The sequence below is a fragment of the Harmonia axyridis genome, chromosome X, assembly GCF_914767665.1.
Source record: "Harmonia axyridis chromosome X, icHarAxyr1.1, whole genome shotgun sequence".
NCBI classification, from domain to species: Eukaryota; Metazoa; Arthropoda; class Insecta; order Coleoptera; family Coccinellidae; genus Harmonia; species Harmonia axyridis.
In genome coordinates, this window is record NC_059508.1 from 12950912 (window position 1) to 12974619 (window position 23708).

At 33.9% G+C, this 23708-nt stretch overlaps 3 protein-coding genes across 3 annotated transcripts; 1 reads left to right on the plus strand and 2 right to left on the minus strand.

The window, feature by feature from the left end:
• Nucleotides 1-339: 339 nt before the first annotated feature.
• Nucleotides 340-16365, plus strand: LOC123686535 (neurofibromin). Its single transcript, XM_045626749.1, has 24 exons — nucleotides 340-501; nucleotides 623-766; nucleotides 823-1015; nucleotides 1560-2026; nucleotides 2112-2357; nucleotides 2417-2881; nucleotides 3202-3766; nucleotides 6148-6374; nucleotides 6431-6648; nucleotides 6707-7527; nucleotides 7580-8048; nucleotides 8627-9028; nucleotides 9081-9320; nucleotides 9392-9583; nucleotides 9639-9900; nucleotides 9964-10368; nucleotides 10542-10906; nucleotides 12091-12388; nucleotides 12442-13341; nucleotides 13410-13668; nucleotides 13729-13973; nucleotides 14055-14257; nucleotides 14765-14951; nucleotides 15176-16365. The coding sequence occupies exons 1-24, from the start codon at nucleotides 445-447 to the stop codon at nucleotides 15476-15478; spliced, it is 8133 nt and encodes a 2710-aa protein (XP_045482705.1). The 5' UTR covers nucleotides 340-444; the 3' UTR covers nucleotides 15479-16365.
• Nucleotides 16366-17226: 861 nt separating this feature from the next.
• Nucleotides 17227-19529, minus strand: LOC123686051 (arfaptin-2). Its single transcript, XM_045626006.1, has 4 exons — nucleotides 18859-19529; nucleotides 18693-18802; nucleotides 18159-18536; nucleotides 17227-17900 (listed from the first exon to the last, which is right to left on the minus strand). The coding sequence occupies exons 1-4, from the start codon at nucleotides 19196-19198 to the stop codon at nucleotides 17748-17750; spliced, it is 981 nt and encodes a 326-aa protein (XP_045481962.1). The 5' UTR covers nucleotides 19199-19529; the 3' UTR covers nucleotides 17227-17747.
• A 382-nt stretch (nucleotides 19530-19911) lies between these two features.
• LOC123686263 (extensin-like) lies at nucleotides 19912-23402 on the minus strand. The gene is made up of 2 exons (XM_045626281.1): nucleotides 23215-23402; nucleotides 19912-21771 (listed from the first exon to the last, which is right to left on the minus strand). The coding sequence occupies exons 1-2, from the start codon at nucleotides 23233-23235 to the stop codon at nucleotides 20113-20115; spliced, it is 1680 nt and encodes a 559-aa protein (XP_045482237.1). The 5' UTR covers nucleotides 23236-23402; the 3' UTR covers nucleotides 19912-20112.
• Between the last annotated feature and the right edge of the window lie 306 nt (nucleotides 23403-23708).

The following is a 23708-nucleotide window of genomic DNA, read 5'->3' on the forward strand; positions in this document are numbered from 1 at the left end:
ATTATTTCAATTGTATGAACGATCCAATTGTTTGAATTCAATTTACTGATGATAATACCAAATACTATAGTAATCTGTGATAATACAAAATTGTTCCCAAGTTTAACAAAAATTAATTGAAAAAGAAGAAAAGCATAAAAATCAATAACGAAGTTTGATATCAAATGTGATCGAACTACAAATTTTGATAAAATTTCCTATTTTTCTTCTTCATTACATAATCAATTAAAAAATATAATAAGGATATCCCAATTATGTTTTTGAGAATCATGCAATTTCAGTCTATGATTCGTTAAAAAAAATTGTGATGACAATTGACGTAAAAGGTGTTTGACAACTTTTTACAGCTGTTCGTCGTAGCGATTGCAGCGGCGCACCCCTAGGGATGTGAACATCACGAAAAAACTTCCAGATATGAGTGTAAAAATATTGTAATAAAGTATAATGGCACAAAAGCCGGGGGAATGGGCCAATATTCTTATTGAACGCTTTGAAAGCCAGGTTGAGACAATTTATGTGCATGCTTCCTACTTTTCAAATCAATAAATAATAAAAGTCAGAAGGATATACATACACTAATAAGATAACTTAAAATGTTCATTACTAATGTTCAACATTTCAGTTACCTTGTCGAAATGGAACTCAAACGGTTATTTCAAAATACAATGAAGAACAAAACAAGAGGTGTATAATTCAAATTTCTCGATATCGTTTTGCCTTAGTTCTTGATGGTTTTGTGAGAATTTTAAAACGAACTCAGGATCAGGTAGAAAATGATGAGAATAACTTTTTCAGTACAATATACTATGACAATTATTGTAGTTTCAAGCTGGATCCGGCTGTGCATCTCGCCAGCACAGTACCGAATTCGAGAGGAATTATTACGATAGTATTATTATTGTTTTGGAAACTTTGGAAAAATGTTTCAGTATTCAACCAAAAGATTCCATTATCCTAACCATGGAGGAAAATCAGAATCTCAAAGCTTTATTGAAGGAAATATGTGCTTTCTTAGGTACTCTTTTTTACATTTGTTCCAATATGTTAAGAATTGAGTCGGTATCGTGGCAATATCTTTATTATTCAGTTGTTACAACATGCTACAGTTTCAAGGATTGGTTTTCCTCTTCTTCAGGCTAAAAATCAGAACATACAGAATACACTTAGCAATAAGGGAAGAGTCAAAACTCAAAATGTGTGTCTATTTATCTAGTGAAAACCTACCAATATGTAATGAAATTAAGAAAATTTTCTTCAACAAATTGGAGACAATTTTCTCAATTTCATTAGATGTGTCTATTTATCTAGTGAAAACCTATCAATATGTACATATTTTGAGTTTTGACTCTTCCCTTATTGCTAAGTGTAATCTGTATGTTCTGATTTTTAGCCTGAAGAAGAGGAGAACCATTCCTCGAAACTGTAGCATGTTGTAATAACTGAATAATAAAGATATTTCCACAATACCAACTCAATTCTTGAAATATTATCAATTTTTTTGGCAACAGAAGGTTTTCGTATTGTTCCAATGTTCACCAAATCACTATTTCTGTTTTTAGATTTTCCCGCAGAAAATGCAAACAGTTATGTGATAAGAACTTTGGCGAGTAAAGTTTTATTTGCCTTGAGCATAAATTTTTTTAATGCTGTATTTAGTCGTATTTCTTCGAAGTTACAAGAGCTAGCATCTTGCCTTGATGAAAATCCAGATTTTAATGATATAGATTTAATTCAACACATAAATGTCGATGTAGTAAGATTAACACGTCTTCTGAGTGAAGCAAATCAAAAGTTCAAACTATTGAAAAAATCCGCACAATTAGCCTTAGTGAATTCATTAGAAAAAGCTATCTGGAATTGGATGGATAACTACTCTCAAGAATTTGCAGAAATTCAAAAAAATCCTAATGAAGAATTATCTAAATGCTGCGACCAGTTATTTGATATTCTCGATAATTTTGGAGACAATAAAAAAGGAAGGCCAGCTGTGTGGTCCTTACAAATAATGTTACTCATTTTAGCTCCTGTAAGTAACTGTTAGTTAAATAATTATTTGATAACAATCCCCTAAGATACAACAATTTATATCAACTATTCAAAAAACATTTCAGAACGTACTTGAAGAAATTGTGAATGCTGATACAGGCGCACCTTGTTCACCTAGACATAGTAAGAAAAAGCAATTTATAGATAGTATCAAAAAAGGAATATCTGGCCACAGTAACTGTAGCAAGCAATTGACAGAAGCAGCTGCAGTTACTTGTGTGAAGTTATGCAAAGCTTCAACATACATTAATATACTAGATTCTAATAACGTAGCCTTTACTCTTGTACAAAATGTCGTCAATGATTTGAAGGTAAGAGACTGAAATTTTTCCCAAAACAGGAATTTCCAATGGTACATTGAATATTTCAGACTCTACTCTTTAATCCTGGAAAACCATTTTCCCGAGGGCAGAATTTTCTAAATCAAGATATGGATCTTATGATGGATTGCTTTGTATCCTGTTTTCGTATAAAACCTCATGATAACGAAGCCTTAAAAGTTTGCCTCAATCTCACTACACCATCAACCTACCATTTCGTTCTAGTTAGATCTCTATACCGTATAGTAACACAAAAAAAATTAAACTGGTGGCCTCAAATCGACCTCGTATATAGTCGATCTTCAGAATTGAGAGCTTTATTTACTGATACCTTGAATAAAGTTTCTCAAGGATGTATTTCACATACCCCATTGAGGATGATTCAATCACTTACACTGAAAGGAAAAGACTCCCAGGCAAAGTTCAAAGATAGACCAGAAGAAGCACCTGGTTATAGGAATTTGTTATTGTATATGGTCAGATTAATTCATGCGGACCCCATGTTGATGCTGAATGTGAGTGATAACATTTACAGAAGTAGACTTTCATCTAACATGAAAATAAAAACACCAGAAAAGCAAATCTCTTTGAGTAAATTAAATTTCAATCAATTGCTTTTGATTAATCCAAGACCATTATAAGTGTCTTCATTTTAAAGATCCTGGGTATAGTCGAGAGTAAAAAATTTCTCTCTTCTTGGTGATGAGATTTTCATGTACCTATTGTAGAGAAATCTCCCGCACTAGTTTCCTTTTGAACTTATAATTCTAATACCCTTGATAAAAAAATATAGGCAATGCTTATAATTCAACTATTTTTGTTATTGTTATGACAGAGTCAAGGAAAAGCTGGTCACGAAATACAAAGTTCAACCTTGGAATTGATAAATGGATTAGTTTCGCTAGTTCATCAACCTACTATGCCTGATGTTGCACAAGAAGCAATGGAAGCCTTACTAGTACTCCATCATCCTGAAAAAATTCAATCATGGAATCCTGAAGCTCCTATTAATACCTTTTGGGACGTGAGCTCCCAGGTCCTTTTTTCAATATCTCAAAAATTAATTCAACACCAAATACTTAACTATACTGATATTCTGAGATGGTTGAGAGAAATCCTGATATGCAGAAATGCTTTTCTGGCCAGAAATAAAGAGTATGCCAATGTTGGCAGTCAAATTACTATTTGTAAACAAGCTCACATTAAGTTGGAAGTTGTATTTTACATGTATTTGTGGAGTATCAATATGGAAGCGGTGGCCGTAGCTATGAGTTGCTTTGCCTTGCTGTGTCAGGAGGCCGATATAAGATGTGGCTCTGATGAAGTGACGGTAACTTGTTTGGTGCCTAACTACCATGTTTACTTAGACTTGGCTTTTGCTTCCACTTTATCTGCTTCAGGTTAGTCAATTTATTGAATCATTCTAAAGTTTTTTTTATCCTGTGCACCCATCATTTCGTCACAATGTTAGTATTCGATGGTGCTCTTTGATTGTAAGCAGGAAAATTTTGAATGAGTCTTTAGGTCTGAATGATTAACATAATTCATTAATGACTATCTAAAATTTTGTTTTCCCAAGTTAGTAAGTTGTGAAATTTTGTGGTAGTAAATAAATATCTTACACTCTTTAATAAGTGAGACGTCACTTATATATATATGTATATATATAATCCTTAATTGTCTAACAGGAGAAAACCCAATTGCAAGACAATATGTGGTTATTATAATAATAATTTTTGTTTAGTACAATTTTTTTAATGAAATTATAAAGATTTACAAAATTCATTAATGGCTTCATGATCAGTAACATTTATTCAAAACTATCACTGAACAAGCTCTTGACCTAGTGACTGTTTTTCTGGATCAAGTATCACTTTATAAGAGCTTCATTTTAATTATACACTATTGGTAACAATAAATCTTGATATTGTAGATATATTATGCCATTCACATTTATTCAACTATCACTGAACAAGCTCTTGACCTAGTGACTGTTTTTCTGGATCAAGTATCACTATATAAGAGCTTCATTTTAATTATACACTATTGGCAACAATAAATCTTGATATTGTAGATATATTATGCCATTCACATTTATTCAACTATCACTGAACAAGCTCTTGACCTAGTGACTGCGTTTCTGGATCAAGTATCACTATATATGAGCTTTATTTTAATTATACACTATTGGCAACAATAAATCTTGATATTGTAGATATATTATGCCATTCACATTTATTCAACTATCACTGAACAAGCTCTTGACCTAGTGACTGCGTTTCTGGATCAAGTATCACTATATATGAGCTTTATTTCAATTATACACTATTGGCAACAATAAATCTCGATATTGTAGATATATTATGCCATTCACATTTATTTAACTATCACTGAACAAGCTCTTGACCTAGTGACTGTTTTTCTGGATCAAGTATCACTATATAAGAGCTTTATTTTAATTATACACTATTGGCAGCAATAAATCTTGATATTGTAGATATATTATGCCATTCACATTTATTCAACTATCACTGAACAAGCTCTTGACCTAGTGACTGCGTTTCTGGATCAAGTATCACTATATAAAAGCTTTATTTCAATTATACACTATTGGCAACAATAAATCTTGATATTGTAGATATATTATGCCATTCACATTTATTCAACTATCACTGAAAAAGCTCTTGACCTAGTGACTGTTTTTCTGGATCAAGTATCACTATATAAGAGCTTTATTTTAATTATACACTATTGGCAGCAATAAATCTTGATATTGTAGATATATTATGCCATTCACATTTATTCAACTATCACTGAACAAGCTCTTGACCTAGTGACTGTTTTTCTGGATCAAGTATCACTATATAAGAGCTTTATTTTAATGATACACTATTGGCAACATTAAATCTTGATATTGTAGATGTCATTAGTTAAATACATATAGTTTAATGTGATCATTTCACTTTCTAACATGGCTTTGAAGGAAGGTGGTTATAAGTAGGCGTATTTGAAGTGTTTCGCTCTAGATTACTACGAGTGATGCAGACACAAGAAAAAAAGGATTGCAGAGGTATAATGTGCTTCCTTTCCATAGTGCAACTGCTTATGAAACATTCTGTTTGTCCCGTTTTAATATATATTTAAATTGAGTTGTAAAGGTTTCCATAAAAATTCAACATATTAGTACAAACCTTGCAATTCGATATGGGTATTGAGGCCAGATAATAAGTTACAATTTTATCACTTTCAGATATACTGTGAAGGGCTAATTTTGTTACATCATTAAATAATTAATAATAATATTGGGGTAAATTTTTCATCATCTGGGGAGTCTAGAATGCGTTTTGCTGAATTGTTTAAGAGGGGTTTATACCGTTTCAGCTATCTGTTCAAAAATTAGAACGCTTTCTTTTACACTAGAGACCATCAACTTATATGAGGTTTTCACTATTATTCATTTTGAAGAGTACGTCATTGCACGAGGTCCTTATAAATTTTTTTTTCTTAATGGGAAAAAAATCATTAGAAGAATTTTTTATTGAAGAATAAATATATGCATGCTATAACTTTCCAAAAAAACATTTATTTTTTTATGAATTTTCACATTGAATCAGAGTAACGTTTGAATTCGTTCACTCATTCTTAAAAGTGGTGGAATCTCAAAAACGCTGAGGATGAAGGAGTAGATCACGAAAAAGCCAAGTGGTATAAACCCCTCTTAATTGTAATTCTATCGACGTGGCGATCACTTCCATAATTTCCGTTTTTGTCTGTATTTCAGGAAGATCTAGTCTGCAAAAAAGGATTATGGGCTTACTGAGGAAAATAGAACATTGTGTGAATGGAGTACAACCAGCCTGGGAAGAGACTTTCATGAATTGGAATTCCATGTATAAGATTCTCTCTTCTTATCCCAAAGCCAAAGTGGAAGATGGTCAAATAGAGTCTTTTCATCGAAGTACAGGAAAAAGACGAGCCTCACATCAAAACTCTGAACATGAATTGGAAGTGAGTGTTCATATGTGGTTCTTTTAAAGATATATTTTTTTTGGATATGTTTTTAGGATCAAATAAACGAGTGGGCTAATATGACCGGCTTTTTGTGTGCACTGGGTGGCGTTTGCTTGCAAAGAAGATCGCCATCAAGGCCTCTCCTTGCAGCTGCATCACATTCTAGTCTTTCTTCCACCTCCATAGCCTCTGGCCTTGGAGACAGCAGAAAATCTAGTGTGTTAACAGCAAATTCCGGTCAAGAACCAAGACAATACTGTCCAGTTACTCAGTAAGTAGAAATGATCGGTTGGGTATATCCTTGTGTTTATTCATAAATCTCCATTCAGGTTCATAGATTGCCTATTGAGATTGCTAGTTTGCAGCAATGAAAAGTTTGGAGGTCAAATACAAAAACATGTCAAGGAATTAGTTGGCCAAGAAATGTCAGCAGCCTTATATCCAATTTTGTTTGAACAGATCAAAACAATCGTTGAAAAATTTTTTGATCAACAAGGACAAGTTATTGTGTCAGATCTACATACTCTTTTTATAGAGCATATAATATACATCATGAAAAGAATTTTGAATAACGCAAAAAATAATCAACCGTCTGAGCATTTGGGTGTAACAAGCATAGAAGGAATGATGCTTGGTATAGTTAGATATGTTCGTCATTTAGATATGACAGTTCACGCCATCCATATCAAAACCAAATTGTGTCAGTTAGTAGAAGCCATGATGAATAGACGAGACGATTTGGCATTTAGACAAGAGATGAAGTTTAGAAATAAGTTGGTGGAATATCTGACGGATTGGGTAATGGGTACTTCACACCAAATCGCACCTCCAGGCTCTGGCGACGTTACCACAATTACCAGGGATCTGGATCAAGCATGCATGGAAGCAGTGGCAGCTCTTTTGAGGGGTCTACCGCTCCAACCCGAGGAATCTGATCGAGGTGATCTGATGGAAGCCAAGAGCCAGCTATTTTTGAAATATTTCACACTTTTCATGAACCTTTTGAATGATTGTGCCGAAGAAGAAGATGCTGATCAAGAAGCAAGACCTATAAATGCCAGAAAATTGAGTACATTAAGAAATGCTACAATACAAGCCATGTCAAACCTATTATCAGCAAATATCGATAGTGGATTAATGCATTCTATTGGTAAGTATTAATTCACCAATTTTTTGAAAGGTTCCGATTGATTTTTTTCCAGCTCTTGGGTATAATAAAGACCTACAGACTAGAGCTGCATTCATGGAGGTTCTAACAAAAATTCTCCAGCAAGGTACAGAATTCGATACTTTGGCAGAAACTGTTCTTGCGGATAGATTCGAACAATTGGTTCAGTTAGTCACTATGATCAGTGATAAGGGAGAATTACCGATTGCCATGGCCTTGGCTAATGTGGTAACGAATTCACAAATGGATGAATTAGCCAGAGTGTTTGTTACTCTTTTCGATGCAAAACACTTATTGTCTCCTCTTTTATGGAATATGTTTTATAGAGAAGTTGAAGTTTCTGATTGTATGCAAACTCTGTTCAGAGGAAATTCTTTAGGTAGCAAGATAATGGCGTTCTGCTTCAAAATTTATGGAACAGGTTACCTTCAAACTCTATTAGAACCATTAATACGACCATTATTAGATGATACCAACTGTAGTTTTGAAGTTGATCCCGCTAGGTTAGTATTTATTCATCAAATTTTAGTATGAGTTTTTGGCCCCTAAATTTGGGTGATATGATAGAGGCTTCAAACTCATCCAACCTCTTACACTGTCATTGGTGTTTGTTTTCATCATACAGGATGATTCACCGGGATGGACTGTTAGACGTTTATCATAATTTTGAGCTGAAAATTTGCACATTGGGGTTTGAGACAATGATTTTTCTCCCTAAAATATTTTCAGATCTCTACAACTTCCGGTTATACCGGAAACAGACTACTACTCCCTTATTTCAAATGGCACACCCTTTATATTGTTGCATTATTAGATAGCTTTTTTTATGACAATTTCAGTTATATGCCATACCTTTGAAATAACGAAGTAGTAGTCTGTTTTCGGTAAAACTAGGAGTTGTAGAGATTTGAAAATGTTTTAGAGAGGAAGATCATTGTCTCAAACCACAATGTGCCAATTTTCAGCTCAAAATTAAACGTCTAATAGGCCATCCCGGTGAATCCCTGTATAATGAGAGTTTTGGTTCAGTTTGTGCTTAAATTAAAGTATAGTAGAAAATACAATCAAAATAATATTCTAGGTTGGAACTGATGGAAGACATTGAACTCAATCGCCAAAATCTGATCCATCTTACCCAGAAAGTATTTGACGCTATAGTTTGCTCAGCTGATAAGTTTCCCCCACAACTGCGATCTATGTGTCACTGCCTTTACCAAGTGCTGAGTAAAAGATATCCTCATTCGCCTCAGAATAATATAGGAGCTGTTGGTACAGTTATTTTTTTAAGATTTATAAATCCTGCCATTGTTTCTCCTCAAGAAATGGGAATTGTGATGAAACAAGTACCAACTCCTGTCAAAAGAGGATTGATGCTCATGTCTAAAATACTACAAAATATTGCCAATCATGTTGAATTCAGCAAGGAACAACATATGTTGCCATTCAACTATTTCCTAAGAGCTCATTTTGAAATAGGAAGGAGGTAAAAGGAAATGATAAAAAAATTTAATATTCCAAACGTATTATCTTTTCAGATTTTTCATTCAGATCGCGTCTGATTGTGAGACTGTTGATCAAACTTCACATTCTATGTCGTTTATTAGCGATGCAAACGTTTTGGCTCTTCATAGGCTTTTATGGAACCATCAAGAGAAAATAGGAGATTATCTTTCCAGCAGTAGAGACCATAAGGCGGTTGGGAGGAGGCCTTTTGATAAAATGGTTACCCTGCTCGCATATTTAGGGCCTCCAGAGCATAAACCTGTCGATTCACAGTGAGCTGAATTCGATCTATTAATATTTTGGTGGAATTCTTTGTAATTAATGTAATATATTTTTTTTTTAGTCTGGTTTTTTCATCTTATGCTCGATGGAGTTCCATCGACATGTCTTCAACCAACTTTGAAGAGATGATGGTTAAACATAATATGCATGAAACGGAAGAATTCAAATCCATCAAAAGTCTCAACATATTTTATCAGGCTGGTACCAGTAGGGCGGGACATCCAATATTCTATTACATAGCACGCAGATACAAGTTAGAATTTTTAAAACTTTTACTTAGGCCCTTATTGCTGCCTTATTTATTTTAGAATAGGAGATACTAATGGCGATCTATTAATTTATCATGTGATCTTAACACTAAAACCATTTTGTCATTCCCCGTTTGAATTGGTTGTGGATTTCACCCATACCTGTGCCGATAATCGTTTCAGAACTGAATATTTACAAAAATGGTTTTATGTATTGCCTGAAGTGGCTTATGAAAATATCCATGCTGCTTATGTTTATAATTGTAACAGTTGGGTAAGAGAATATACCAAATTCCATGATAGAATTTTGGCTCCTTTAAAAGTGAGTGAAATCAATCTGACGTTACAAGTTCGTAGATTACTTATTCCCATTTTCTTATTATAGGGCAATCGAAAATTGATATTTATCGATTTTCCAAATAAATTGCACGAATTTATTGAGCCAGAACAACAAAAACTTCCGGGAGCTACTTTAAGTTTAGATGAAGACTTGAAAGTTTTCAGCAATGCTCTCAAACTATCGCACAAAGATACCAAAGTTGCTATTAAGGTTGGGCCTAGTGCTATTCAGATCACCTCATCTGAAAAAAGTAAGGTGCTGGCCCACTCTGTATTGCTCAATGATGTATATTACGCTTCTGAGATTGAGGAAGTTTGTTTAGTTGATGATAATCAGTTTACGTTAACTATTGCTAACGAAAGTGGACCGCTAAGTTTCATTCATAATGATTGTGATAATATTGTTCAAGCTATAATTCATATCAGAAACAGATGGGACCTAAGTCAACCTGTAAGTGCTTACAATGATGGCTTGTTTACACTAGTCAAGATAAAAACTGATTATACTATGACAGTCCAAAAGAAATATTCTTAATTTTTCTTAATCTAAGTATTAATTTGGCCATTGTAAATAAGCCTTCAATAAATTATAACCTAATCACATCTACTCATTTAATTCTTCAGGATTCTGTTACCGTGCATCAAAAAATCAGACCAAAAGATGTGCCTGGAACTCTACTCAATATGGCTCTTCTCAATTTAGGTTCATCAGATCCGAATCTGAGAACAGCCGCATATAATCAGTTGTGCGCTTTAACAGCTACTTTCGATCTCAAAATAGAAGGCCAACTCTTGGAAACTCAAGGATTGTGCATTCCATCCAATAACACAATTTTCATTAAATCTGTATCAGAAAAACTTGCTACAAATGAACCGCACCTCACATTAGAATTCCTTGAAGAATGCATTCAGGGATTCAGGGGGTCCAGCATCGAGCTCAAACATTTGTGCCTTGAATATATGACTCCATGGCTTGCCAATCTCGTGAGGTAATAATTTTTTTTTTTTTATTAATTTGCATCAGCAATCAACATACATTCTATGAGCTAATTTATTAACATTTAAGAAATAGCGTCACAGGTCCCCTCCATTGAGAGAATCTCCTAGTTCTTCAGTAAGTCAGCTGGGCCATACCCTTCTCAATCTTCTTGGCTGGTTGTCTGATAGAAGTGACTGCAGAAGCATGTTTGAGTGCCCTTCCAACCTTGTGTGATGTTTTGTGCTTTTGTTTTGTTTGTTTTTGTTTTATTGTTTTGTTGTTTTTGTTTTATGACTTCATGGAAGTATGGTATTCTTAGATCTTTGTGTAGCGTTTGATTAGTTACGTACGAAGGTGCATTGGCCATCATTCCGAGAGCTTTTGATTGAAATCCTTGTATAATAGCTACGTTCGATTTGCTTGCACATCCCCAAATTTCTATTCCATAGGACTATATTGGTATGATAATAGTTTGGTACAGCAGAATCTTATTTTCTAATGAAAGTTTTGATCTTCCCAACAGCCAATGTATTTCTCTAATTTTGAGATCGATTTGTTCTCTTTTCTTCTTAATGTGCTCTTTCCAAGTCAGATGGGTGTCCAAATGAAACTCTAGGTGTTTGACTGATTTCTTGTTAGGTATTATTTTATTATTGATGTGGACTGATGGGCAGGATTCCCTTCTCAAAGTGAAATCATCTTGTTTAGATTTCTCTTCATTTATCTTAATTTTCCATTTCCTTGTCCATGTCACTAGTAAATTCCAGTGGTCTTGGACCAGGCTAAAACAGCTGTATAATCAGCAAAAGTTCCAATAGTTGTGTCTGTGCGTGTTGGAAGATCAGAAGTATATAATAAATATAGATATGGGCCAAGGACACTTCCCTGAGGAACTCCTGCCTTTATGGGAAAGTTTCTGGATCTTGCTTCGCCTACTTTGACTCTGAATTCCCTATCTGTGAGATATGACCTTAGGATGGGATAATACTGAAGTGTCAATTTGGGTAATAATCCATCATGCCACACTTTATCGAACGCTTGGCTTATATCTAGGAGTGAGGTAATAATGATAATTAAAAAATTGATCAGTCATATTAGGATCAAGTGAGAAAAATGGAAAACAACTGTAATTAATCTGGATATTTCAAAAACTATTTTCTGTCATATTTCTTATAATAAATGCATTCCTTTCAGATTTGTCAAGCCCAATGAAGAAAAAAAAAGACAAAAACAGGTGGCCCATATTTTGGAAAAATTAATTTCTCTCACAATTGAAGAGGTTCAGATGTACCCTTCGATTCAAGCCAAAATTTGGGGCTCCATTGGCCAAGTACCTGAATTAATAGATATGGTTTTAGATAATTTCATACATAGATCAGTAAATGATGGATTAAACTCTCCAATGGTTGAAATAATGGCTGATACAGCTGTTGCTTTAGCTTCTGCTAATGTGCAATTGGTTGCTAAAAAAGTCATAGGGAGATTGTGTCGGGTAATGAAACCATTAAGGATTAAAAACATTATTATAAGGTGAATAAATTTCAGGTGGTGGATAAGACTTGTCACTCCCCGACACAATTGTTAGAAATGCATAGCATGTGGGATGATATTGCAATATTAGCAAGATATTTGTTGATGTTATCTTTCAACAATTGCTTAGACGTAGCTAAGCATTTACCGTACTTATTTCATACTGTTACATTTTTAGTTTGCTCGGGCTCCATCAACATGAAAGCCTCCACTCACGGTCTTGTGATTAACATCATCCATTCCCTTTGTACTTGCTCCCAACCAAAATTCTCTGAAGAAACTCTCAGAGTCTTACGTTTATCATTAGATGAATTTTCTCTACCGAAATTCTACTTGCTTTTTGGTATAAGTAAGGTTAAATCGGCAGCTGTAACAGCTTTTAGATCTAATTATCGACATTCAAATGAAAAATGGCTCGGAGCTGAGAGAAATTTAAGTAGTACCACCACTGACAGAGAAAAATTTTCACTTACATCTTTAGAAGTTATAACTGACGCATTGTTAGAAATAATGGAAGCCTGTATGAAGGATGTTCCTAATTGCGATTGGTTAGTCAGTTGGACTTCTTTGGCGAAAAGTTTTGCGTTTTGTTTCAATCCGGCATTACAACCTAGAGCTTTAATAGTATTCGGGTGTATCAGTAAAAGTGTTACCGATCATGATATGAAAGAATTATTGCGAATTTTAGTGAAAGCTTTAGAAAGTTTCAACGATATGATATTAATAGAAGCCTTAGTTATGAGTATGACGAGACTACAACCTTTATTGAGGCTTGATTCTCCAATACATAAAGCCTTATTTTGGGTTGCCACTTCAGTTCTCCAATTGGATGACATCTCTTTGTATGCATGTGGCTTGGCTCTTTTAGAACAAAACCTACATACTTTAGATTCCCAAGGAATGTTTGATGAAAAAGTAAGTTGAAATAAGGATATATAATAAGTTGAAATATAGATTATGGAACTCATGCATTTCAATTTTAGTCGATTGAAGAAGTGATGATGTCAACGAGAGAGCCTTTAGAATGGCATTTTAAACAGCTTGATCAAGCGGTTGGTCTCAGTTTCAAAGCCAATTTTCATTTCGCTATTGTGGGTCATTTACTCAAAGGATTTAGACATCCTACTCCCACAACTGTTTCTAGAACATCGCGCGTTTTGTCAATGCTTTTAGCAATAGTAGCTAAGACCCACAAAAAGGATAAATTTGAAGTAACTCCCAATAGTGTTGCGTATCTTACTGGTAAATGAGTTGTGCTCTACATTACATACCTTGTTTTATTTCTTTATTTATTTTTTTTAGCACTTGTTGGTGTATCTGAAGAAGTTCGCAGCAGATGCCATATCAAATATGGAATCATTAGATATAAGTCGGATGCTTTAACTCAAGAAAATTTTATGGCTACTGAAGCCATGAATCAACAACAAAGTACAAATTCTGGGAATCACGGTACTGCTAATGATACTACAAGCGTCAATAAAAGGCAGAAATCTTGGGAACTAGTTGATCAGTCAACTTCCCACCCAAAACCTACCGCACAACTCCAAGTAAGTTTCTTTTAAATAATGATCAGTGCCAACTAATTTTATCATTGAACAATTGGAAAGTTTAATCTAACACTATTTTAGAATCGCAGTACTCGTGTTTCCATAAGTAATGAAAGCAATATATTATTGGATCCAGATGTTTTGACTGATTTCTCTACGCAAGCATTAGTTTTAACTGTTCTTGCTACTCTAGTTAAATATAGTACTAATGATGCAGAAACAAGAATCTTATATCGATATCTTGGAGAAGGCGCAATTGTATTTCCCAAAGTGTTTCCTGTTATGTGAGTAGAAACTATCAAAGTTTGCCTTATCTTGAGAACTGGTGGTGGCATTGAACCTAAATCAGAAAAAAATGCAACTTTTAAGTAATAGAGATGTTAATGTAACACAATTGATAAATAACGATGCAAATACAACAAAAATTGGTCTCTGACCTTTTCCCATGTCAAGTTTGCATTAGGCCTTCATATAACGAGCATTCATTAAATTTGTGTGAATTTTCAGTGATTACAAGTGATTATCACTAACATTTGTTCACATACTTCAAATCTGGGAAATATATATAGTACAAGCTAGGCGCTACTGTTAATCACAGAAATTCAAATCTAATTTCTCGACAGCACTCTTGACCACGAATTTAAATGAACGCTCGTTAATTGCTGTTGATAGCACTTATGCCAAAAACTCAAAGTGAAGTTTCAGTTTTCTTGATATTGACATTTACAGACTTTCTTTCTACATTTGCTGATATTTGTTTGGAAATATTTTCTAACTTTATTGTATTGCAGTTATAATTTATTAGACATGAAAATAAATAATGTTCTAACAACTTGTCACGACCAAGTAATACTAGGGGCTGTGAGAAATATTATTCAGAATATGATTGCATGTGAAGACACAAGCCAACAACAACTTCACTATTTGCAGAGTTGTGGTTTTGGAGGCCTTTGGAGGTTTGCAGGTCCATTTAATAAGGTGAATTGCTAGAAAATTTTAACTGACTCCACCGGAAAAATCAAAGACTTTTGTATAATGTTAAATTAATTATCATCATTCAAATAAATTTTGGTGTATCTAAATATATAAACACTTTCACAGATGTCTTTGTTATTGCCGTGAAATCCAATAAATTAAAGAATTATGGGTACTTGACAATTGGGACTAGATATATACTTAATATTTTCTTTTTACTGTTTCAGTACAATTCTACACCAGAAAGTAGTGAATTATTTGTTAATTATTTAGAAGCTATGGTTGAAATGTTTCTTCCCACTGCTGATTCTGAAGGAGAAAATGAGATACCACATTATCCTTCAATGTTAAGCGTTAGTTCAAACATGCTCTCTTCTAGTTTATCGAGCCTGACACTTGGCTCACCGACAGAGAAAGAAATATCAAGAGATGCAGAAGGAGGGAGCACTTCCTCTCTGGGTAGGAATACATCTAATAAAACATCGTCCAAAAAGCATTTACATTCTGAAAATACATCGATTTTCAAATGAAATAAACCCAAAACACCAATATCATATTATTTGTCTTGTGTTATGTTCCAATTTTTACAATCAGGAATTATATTTAAAAAATCGATGTGAATGTCTTGTTGAGTGTTGAATGCATTTTTCATTCTGAAAATGATACAGTATTACTTGCCTTTGTGAAATCTGATTTAATATGTGATAACGGTCAACGTACTGACATCCAATTTAATGCACCTATCAATTTGGTTGACCCTTTTTATGAATAAATGTTCTTGGTGATGAAAGAATGATTCGAAAACTGTGAGATTACAAAATAGTATGCTGTTAGTTCCAGTATATTATTCAAGCCTTTATTCATTAAGCGCAACAATGCAGCAAACGGAGTTTATGGTAATGATAAATTATGAATGTATCTTATATGAATAAATCTATATAACTTCAATTAACTGCTCCTCAACTCTAAATGTCAGATCAAGTAACAATTCTAAATAAATGTAATAATATATATACTCCACACGAATTTTAAAGAGGAAAGTGTATCCATTTTTTCAATTTTCTAGATTTTTGTGTATTCAATATTTACAATTTGTTTTATTTGAACTGCCAAATAATTAGGGTGATGTAATAGGTGTTCTAATTGTCATAATATCTGTTAGTTATCCATTCATATATATGAGTAAACAAGTCTAACTATTATACCTCAGTGGCATTCTAAATTAAAATAGTATTCGTGTTTTTTGAGGTGACCTTATTGATAGTAGTAAAAACAAATACCCAGATCACGTTTATATTATTTCCTATTTATATTGGAAATTGATCTGAATAAGTAATTCAGTTTGTACTGAACACTTCTTGGTTATATCATTTTATATATTTTTTGAACATGTCTTAATAAAATGTTGATATTCAAATACTTAATTATTTAATACCCGATCCTAGTCAATAAAATAATAATAAATCTTTGTTATACAAAACAGGAGATTTCCCAATTAGAGGGTACAAATAAATAAGCATTTCATAAACAAGAAAAAGACTCAATTGAAGACGTGAAACATCAGCAGTTCGATATATTCTCAAATAAAGCTTCAAATCAACCGCATAGACCAATGCCTATAACTGTAAGTGAAGATCATTTATAAAGATGACAAACAATAATGGACCTAGATTAGATCCTTGAGGAACGCCAGTTTTGAGCTCATACTCGTAAGATTTAAAGCCATTATAAAATACATAATTCATCCTCCCCTTCAAATAAGAACACATTAGAATCAGAAAAGAAGGAGCTAAGCCAAATGATGCAAGTTTTTTCAAGAGCAATACGTGATCCATTGTATCAAAAGCACGTGAAAAATCTGTATAGATGACATCTACCTGACCTCCATCATCAAGAGATATATTATGTTGCTTTCCTAAGGGTCTCGATATATTTTAATATATGGGAATAATCAATAGTATAGTATTGAAACTCTACTGCATTATTTTTATGTTTTAGTTACTAAACCAGTTGAAAAGGTTTCAATATTTCATATTGAGGCTATAATAATTCTTAGAAAATAAGTTCCTGTTATTGAATTTAAAAATTTTCTTTGGCGGTTTTAGGCATTCCAAAATGTGTAACTGAACCATAGCTTCGAGTCCAAGACGCTGCGAGACAAGAAAAGACAAAATGTGTAACTGAACTGATAATTTCAGGAGGGGTTGAAAATTGTTTTCTTTGAACGATTTCAAAGGTTTATTATTCGAAATAATATACTGAAATGAAAAACAATTGGTGAATTCCAAGTCTTTAAAGTCAATAAGCAGAGTTTACAATGCAATGCAGTTGAATGGCAAAATAACCAAGAATAAGGAATATAATACAAACATATTTGTTTATTGATTTTATTAGTCAAAATTCGATATTTTCAATAGGTGGCTATGCAGATAAAATAAATTAAGGACACTAACACACTTCTCAGCAACACTACATCTCATGTAAAACCATGAAGTTTAGTGTTAACAAGACATCATTCATTATAATTTAATAAATTTGGTTAATCCGATAAAGCTATCAAGTTTATTTTGTTATTGAATATATGAGTAGTTAAATAAATAAAATGGCATCTTTGAATTCTTATCCAGATATTTTTTTCCAGTAGATTTTCCCTGAAAATAACTTCACTCGCATTCTACAATTGTGACATACAATTTACACAATACTGGCAAAAAATCGGCTTTCCAATTGAATAACCTATATATAAAATAAGTACATGCTAGCAAAACCCTTTCTTGAAGAGTCAATCTACAACTTGGTTTACTGTTCCAGCCATGAAGGAAAAGTTGAATTTGGTGTTTTTACTTTAATGTTGAATTGTTTGAGTGTGGCCTCCAGGGCAGTCTGATTACCAGAGAAATAAGCAGATATAGCATTATGGAATAAAAGAAGTTGCTTGTGCATCACTTTGATCTGAAAGCAGAACATCAAATGTTACGTATGATCTTGGCAGAAAAAAATCAATATAATATGTATGTTATATATTTCAAAAAACTAGAAAAAGTTAATTAATTCGAAACTAATATTAAATCACTTCATGAATTGAAAATGATATGCAAACTGAAATTTTATTTCAAATTGAGTAGTTAGCAGATAAAACTGACTGGAATGATTTTTTTATTGACTTTAGGTTTGGATGAATTGTTATTATTATTAAAGAAATAAACTCACCCTATTCTCATCTAGAAATTTCATTTTTATAGTAACTTCAGCACGAAGTTTCATGAATTGTTCTCTATGAGCTTCAAACCCTTGCTGAGCTTCTTCTAAGCCAGCAGTGCCATCAGGTTTGGTTGACATTGATTCTAAATCAGTACGATAAGCATCATATTCAATTCTAGCATTTTCATAATGTCTAATGGATTGTAATGTATCTTCAATTGTTTTATTGCAAAGTGTATTTACAGATGAAATGAAGAAATTCAAAGCTCCCAATAAAGTTTCACCGTTTTTTGTTAAATTTCGTTGAGTTTCTGCATTATACAGAAATTCTTCTTGGAGTTCAGGAGACTTTTGAGCTAACTCAGAAAAAGCTTCACCTAATGCATGCTGAAAAATAATTGCGCATCTATGAAACTATTCAAGCTTATAATACAAGACATGGCTGATTTGAAATTTTAATAAGAGGAAATGGAATCCCATTTATCATCAGCTCATGTACACCTGAGTTTTTCCTAATTTCACACTTTCTATATTATATCATACCTGAGTTTGAACAACATGGTAAAAGTGATTAGCCAATACACGGGCTAATCTTAAGATTTGACAATACTTCTTCTGAGTTTCTCGGAGAAGGTTAATTTGCATTTCAAGTTCTGAAAATATGAATGCTATTAAAACATTTCATAAAACTATGGTATTTTCAACGTACCAGCATCAACAGTTCTTGAGGATTTTCCAAGTTTCTCAAACATCAATTGCTTGGTGCATTTATATGTGGAAATTGACCAATTTTTAATATTTTCAATTCTAGATGACGTTTTGAGGATTGTAGAATCATCATTGGATATGGGAGAGGTAGGTGTAAGAATGGCAGGAGAACTGGTACAAGATGATAATCCAGTGGGAACAGACCGGGAATATGGACAAATGGGATTTGTTTTTATTCCAGGAACTACATTATTGTGATTTTCATTAGGTGATGTCTCTTTTAACATATCATGTATACTTGTTTTTTCATCAGTAACGGAATTACTTCTCATTTGTGACATGTTGATATTAACACAATGATATTTATGTTTGGAGGCCTCTTATGTTTTATAATTTTCATTAATTATTTGCTCATGTATTGTATTCGAACATTTTCCATATATTGTTTGTGTACGTCACCTTCCCACCACTTGATTACTCAAATGCCATGATAAAGAGAACTGTCAACCTTATTCAGCTGTCATACTATATCAAACACTAATTAGTAATCTGTGATTGTATCCATGGAAAAGAAATCGTGTTTTGTGATCTCAGCAAGTAGCGATATTTTATTTGAAACTATCTACCCGCCTCGGCTTCGCACGTTCTGTCAGGCAACCCAAAATACATCCTTCGATGTGTCAAATTATACTCTTGTCCGTCCCGGCTTCGCACGTTCTATCAGGCAACCCAAAATACATTCTTCGAAGCGTCAAATTATACTCTATGAATGATCTCTTGGTCGGAGGAAAAAAGAAAGCCTTTCTTTTCCGTACGATTTTTTCGAAAATATTTTGTTAGATCCTTTTATATATATAGATTCCCTGTATACAATATATAATTATTTTGTATGTACTTATTCTGTAAAAAAAATGCGTTCAGCAGTTTCGGAGCATGTTGGTTGGTGAAGAGTTTGTGTGACGAATCTCTAAGTCTAATTCACTTTTTCATCAATTTTTATTTTGAGATGAAGTTATATGAAAGTTTCTAATCGCAAAAGGAATGAAATGAAAAATTGAAAACAAACATTTATTTCGATAACTGTATGTTTTTCTTTGGTTAAATGGACATAAAACATGAACAAGTGATGTGATCATTTTAAATAAGTTAATTAAATATAGTTTTTGTATTAATCTGAGTGACTCTTTAACAATAAAATTATAAAAACAAGTTTTGTATGATAAATTAATCTAAAATTCCAAAGCACAAGAAGATATCACCTTCCACAAACACTGAATGAACATTTGTTTTCAATGTCTATATGTCCATTTCTACTTCTGAAACCATCATTCGAAAGTATAAACTTGGCGTCGTTTTCTTTGCTGAAGGGTTCCACAATGAAATTTTTTGGTGTTGGTGCAAAATTTTCAGCAATAATTTCCTCACTAACGATAAGATTGTTTTCAGTTTTATTTGGACTTCTAGAGTCAATTTGCTTTGCTTCCGTGCCGTTCTTAACATCATGTTTCGTTCCAGAAATATTATTATACGAAACAGGGTTAATATCAGGTTTTGCCGTCTGATAAGATATTCCTGATCCTTCTAGCAGAGAGTCAGGAAAAGGTGGATGTGTTATATCTAAACCCTCAATCAAATCATGTTGATCCAAACTTTGTTCGTTGCCATTGCCGATAGGCATCCCATAGGAATTCACAGCACCAGGGGTTCCGTAGCTAGTAGCAGGACTATCATATTGCAGTGCTGGACTAAATCCCGCAGGAACCTCATAATCGCTGTTGTAGGAGGTACTTGGAAAATCTGAAGACTGTGGTGAACCGTAGTTTTGTTGAGGTGGTGGTACATCTTGAGGTGACCCATAGTTCTGTTCTGGGGGTGCTTGATAAGAATTTGATGGCGGAGCATTGTAGTCTTGTGATATAATCTGTTCGAAAGTGAGTGTAGAAGGAGTTTCGAAGGATATCTGTGGTGGTCCATAATCTGAAGATGGAGGGGCACCATAATCTGACGATGGTTCGTCTCCAAACCCGGAAGATGGAGGTGCGCCATAACTAGATGATGGAGGTGCGCCATAACTAGAAGATGGAGGTGCCCCATAACTTGAAGATGGAGGAGCGCCATAACTAGAAGATGGAGGTGCGCCATAACTAGAAGATGGAGGTGCGCCGTAACTAGAAGATGGAGGTGCGCCATAATCCGAAGAAGGAGGTGCTCCATAACTAGAAGATGGAGGTGCTCCATAACCCGAAGAAGGAGGTGCTCCATAACTCGAAGACGGAGGTGCGCCATAACTGGAAGATGGAGGTGCGCCATAACTAGAAGATGGCGGTGCGCCATAACTAGAAGACGGAGGTGCGCCATAACTGGAAGATGGCGGTGCGCCATAACTGGAAGATGGGGGTGCGCCATAACTAGAAGAGGGAGGTGCGCCATAACTAGATGATGGGGGTGGTAAATACATCGGTTTTGGTGGACCATACACTGGTTTCGGTGGACCATACACTGGTTTTGGTGGGCCATAGAGAGATTTTGGAGGTCCATATGAAGGTTTTGGAGGTCCATATGAAGATTTTGGAGGTGGGCCATATGAAAACTTTGGAGGGCCGTAAGATGATTTTGGGGGACCGTAAGAAGGCTTTGGGGGACCGTAAGATGGCTTAGGAGGACCGTAAGATGGCTTTGGAGGACCATAAGATGGTTTTGGTGGTCCATATGAAGGTTTTGGAGGACCATATACTGGTTTAGGAGGGCCGTAAACTGGTTTAGGTGCTCCATATGAAGGTTTCGGTTTAGGGAAGTAGGATGAGCTAAATCCAAAAGACGGTGGTGGTTCCCTTTTGATACGTATAGATTCCTCACTGTCAGATGCGATGCAACTCTTCACAGTCCAGTACATAATCCATAGAATGACTGCTGTCTGAAATGAGATTTCAAAATTTTATTGATGATTTCGTAATATGTGGGCGACAAAGTAAATCATGTGGAAGGAAATAATTATTTATAATAATGGATGTGAACGAGTCTCTAACGTCATATAGTAAGATAAAGAATAAGGGAAAATAGTATATAGGGGCATCAGGAACCTGCATCTCATAATGATTGTAAAAAGAAGTGTATTAGCCAATAGTCAATGGAAGTTTCGAATGGCTTTATAAACAAAAAAGCGTTTCAAAATTGCCTGTTGCAAAAATGGGAAATTTATAAGTACATTGTTTCAAGCATTTCAATATTGATAATGTTGCCCAATCGAAAATAATGGTTAGAAGGTGGTATACCTTCTAATCATTGTTGTCTATGGAGCAGATGCTTGCACGGCGTGATTTAAATTATTTTATCAATTCACGAAACTCGATTCTTTCCATTTTTCGAACAACAACAAATTTAGCGCGTCACTCAACATTCAATATCTTGATCCAGTCTTAACTCCGAAATTTTGATCGCCACGCATCTTTTGAATCATGGTGCTTACCAGAAAAAAAAATGATATAATGGCACTTTTGGGAACTCACAGAGTGGCGTGGTACATAAAGAACTCTCTCAAATTCATACAAATAGTGTAGATTCGAAGTGAAAAGACATAATCAAATCTTTTGCCATGGTTGATAAATCTTAATGATAAGCAATTCCTCCATTGAGTGGGTCTAATGTATGTTATTATATGCATTAAACCGAAATGATGCCAAGTGTACTTTTAACTTGATAATTGCATCTGTTGTAGTTGAATTTTTTGGTCTAGGTCTTTTGGAAGACCAAAACTGAAAAATGAACAAAACATTCAAAGTTTCCATCCATTTGAACCAAAACTAACGAATATAACTTCACAACAAAGCAGCAGATATAATTTCGGATTGCTTCGTATAATATTAATTCTCTGTGTTTTTTTAAATAAATATCGCAATATTTTGTTTCAGTTCTTCACAGCCCCTAAAATGGAAAGAACGTTTATATGAAAAATGACGGGATATTGAAATTTGTTGAATCGAAAAAACATTCACCTATGAAATACCTAAAAAATAATTCGCTGCTCACAAGTTTTGGAATATATTTCTGTTTCTGAGAGTTCAAAAATAAAATCTCATGCTCAATCATGCCTTTATTTCATAATGTTGTAAAACCCAAAATGTAACTCAGCATATTTGCGGACCTCTAAATAATATATAGATTAAAATTGTTGCGAGGGAATTTTTACCACTTTTTATGAGAACAGCTAAAGATTTTTGTTAGTTTGAAATATAGCTTTAAATTGGATATTTGGAACCTTAAGTTCTATTTGGAGATTTTTTTGATGGTATTAGATCCTATATTCGGAAAATTGCATAAAGCTTCTAAACTTTTCACACAAAAAAAGAATTTTACTCACATTAATGTGTAAAGCACCCATGGCAAATTAATCTGAACAATCACAACAGCTGACACAATGAAAACTAAACTAAAACCACATCATATAGAAGAACGCGGTGATGGATTGTTACCTATGACCGTTGATTCGAATTTGAGCGAAATCCAAGTTGAAGATGCGCTATCAACTCGCATACAATAGTAATAGTACCAGAGAAAGTTATGCTTTACCGAAGCGGTAAAATTGATACTTAAACAAGCAGTTTGAATGTAGAAATTAAAAGAACTGATTCTCATTAAGCAGAATTAACAATCTAGAATAAATGTTCCGAGTGAATTCTTTTTTATCCCACATTCATCTTCTATCCGTGTCAGACAAATTACCTATCTCTTGGATATATTGATGCATAAGTGCTACGCAAGCTGGGAAATTCGAATACTAAAGCTGATTAAAATAATGTCTATTTGAAACAATACTGTTGAGCAAAAATTTCACTTTGAATTTTTGAACGATCA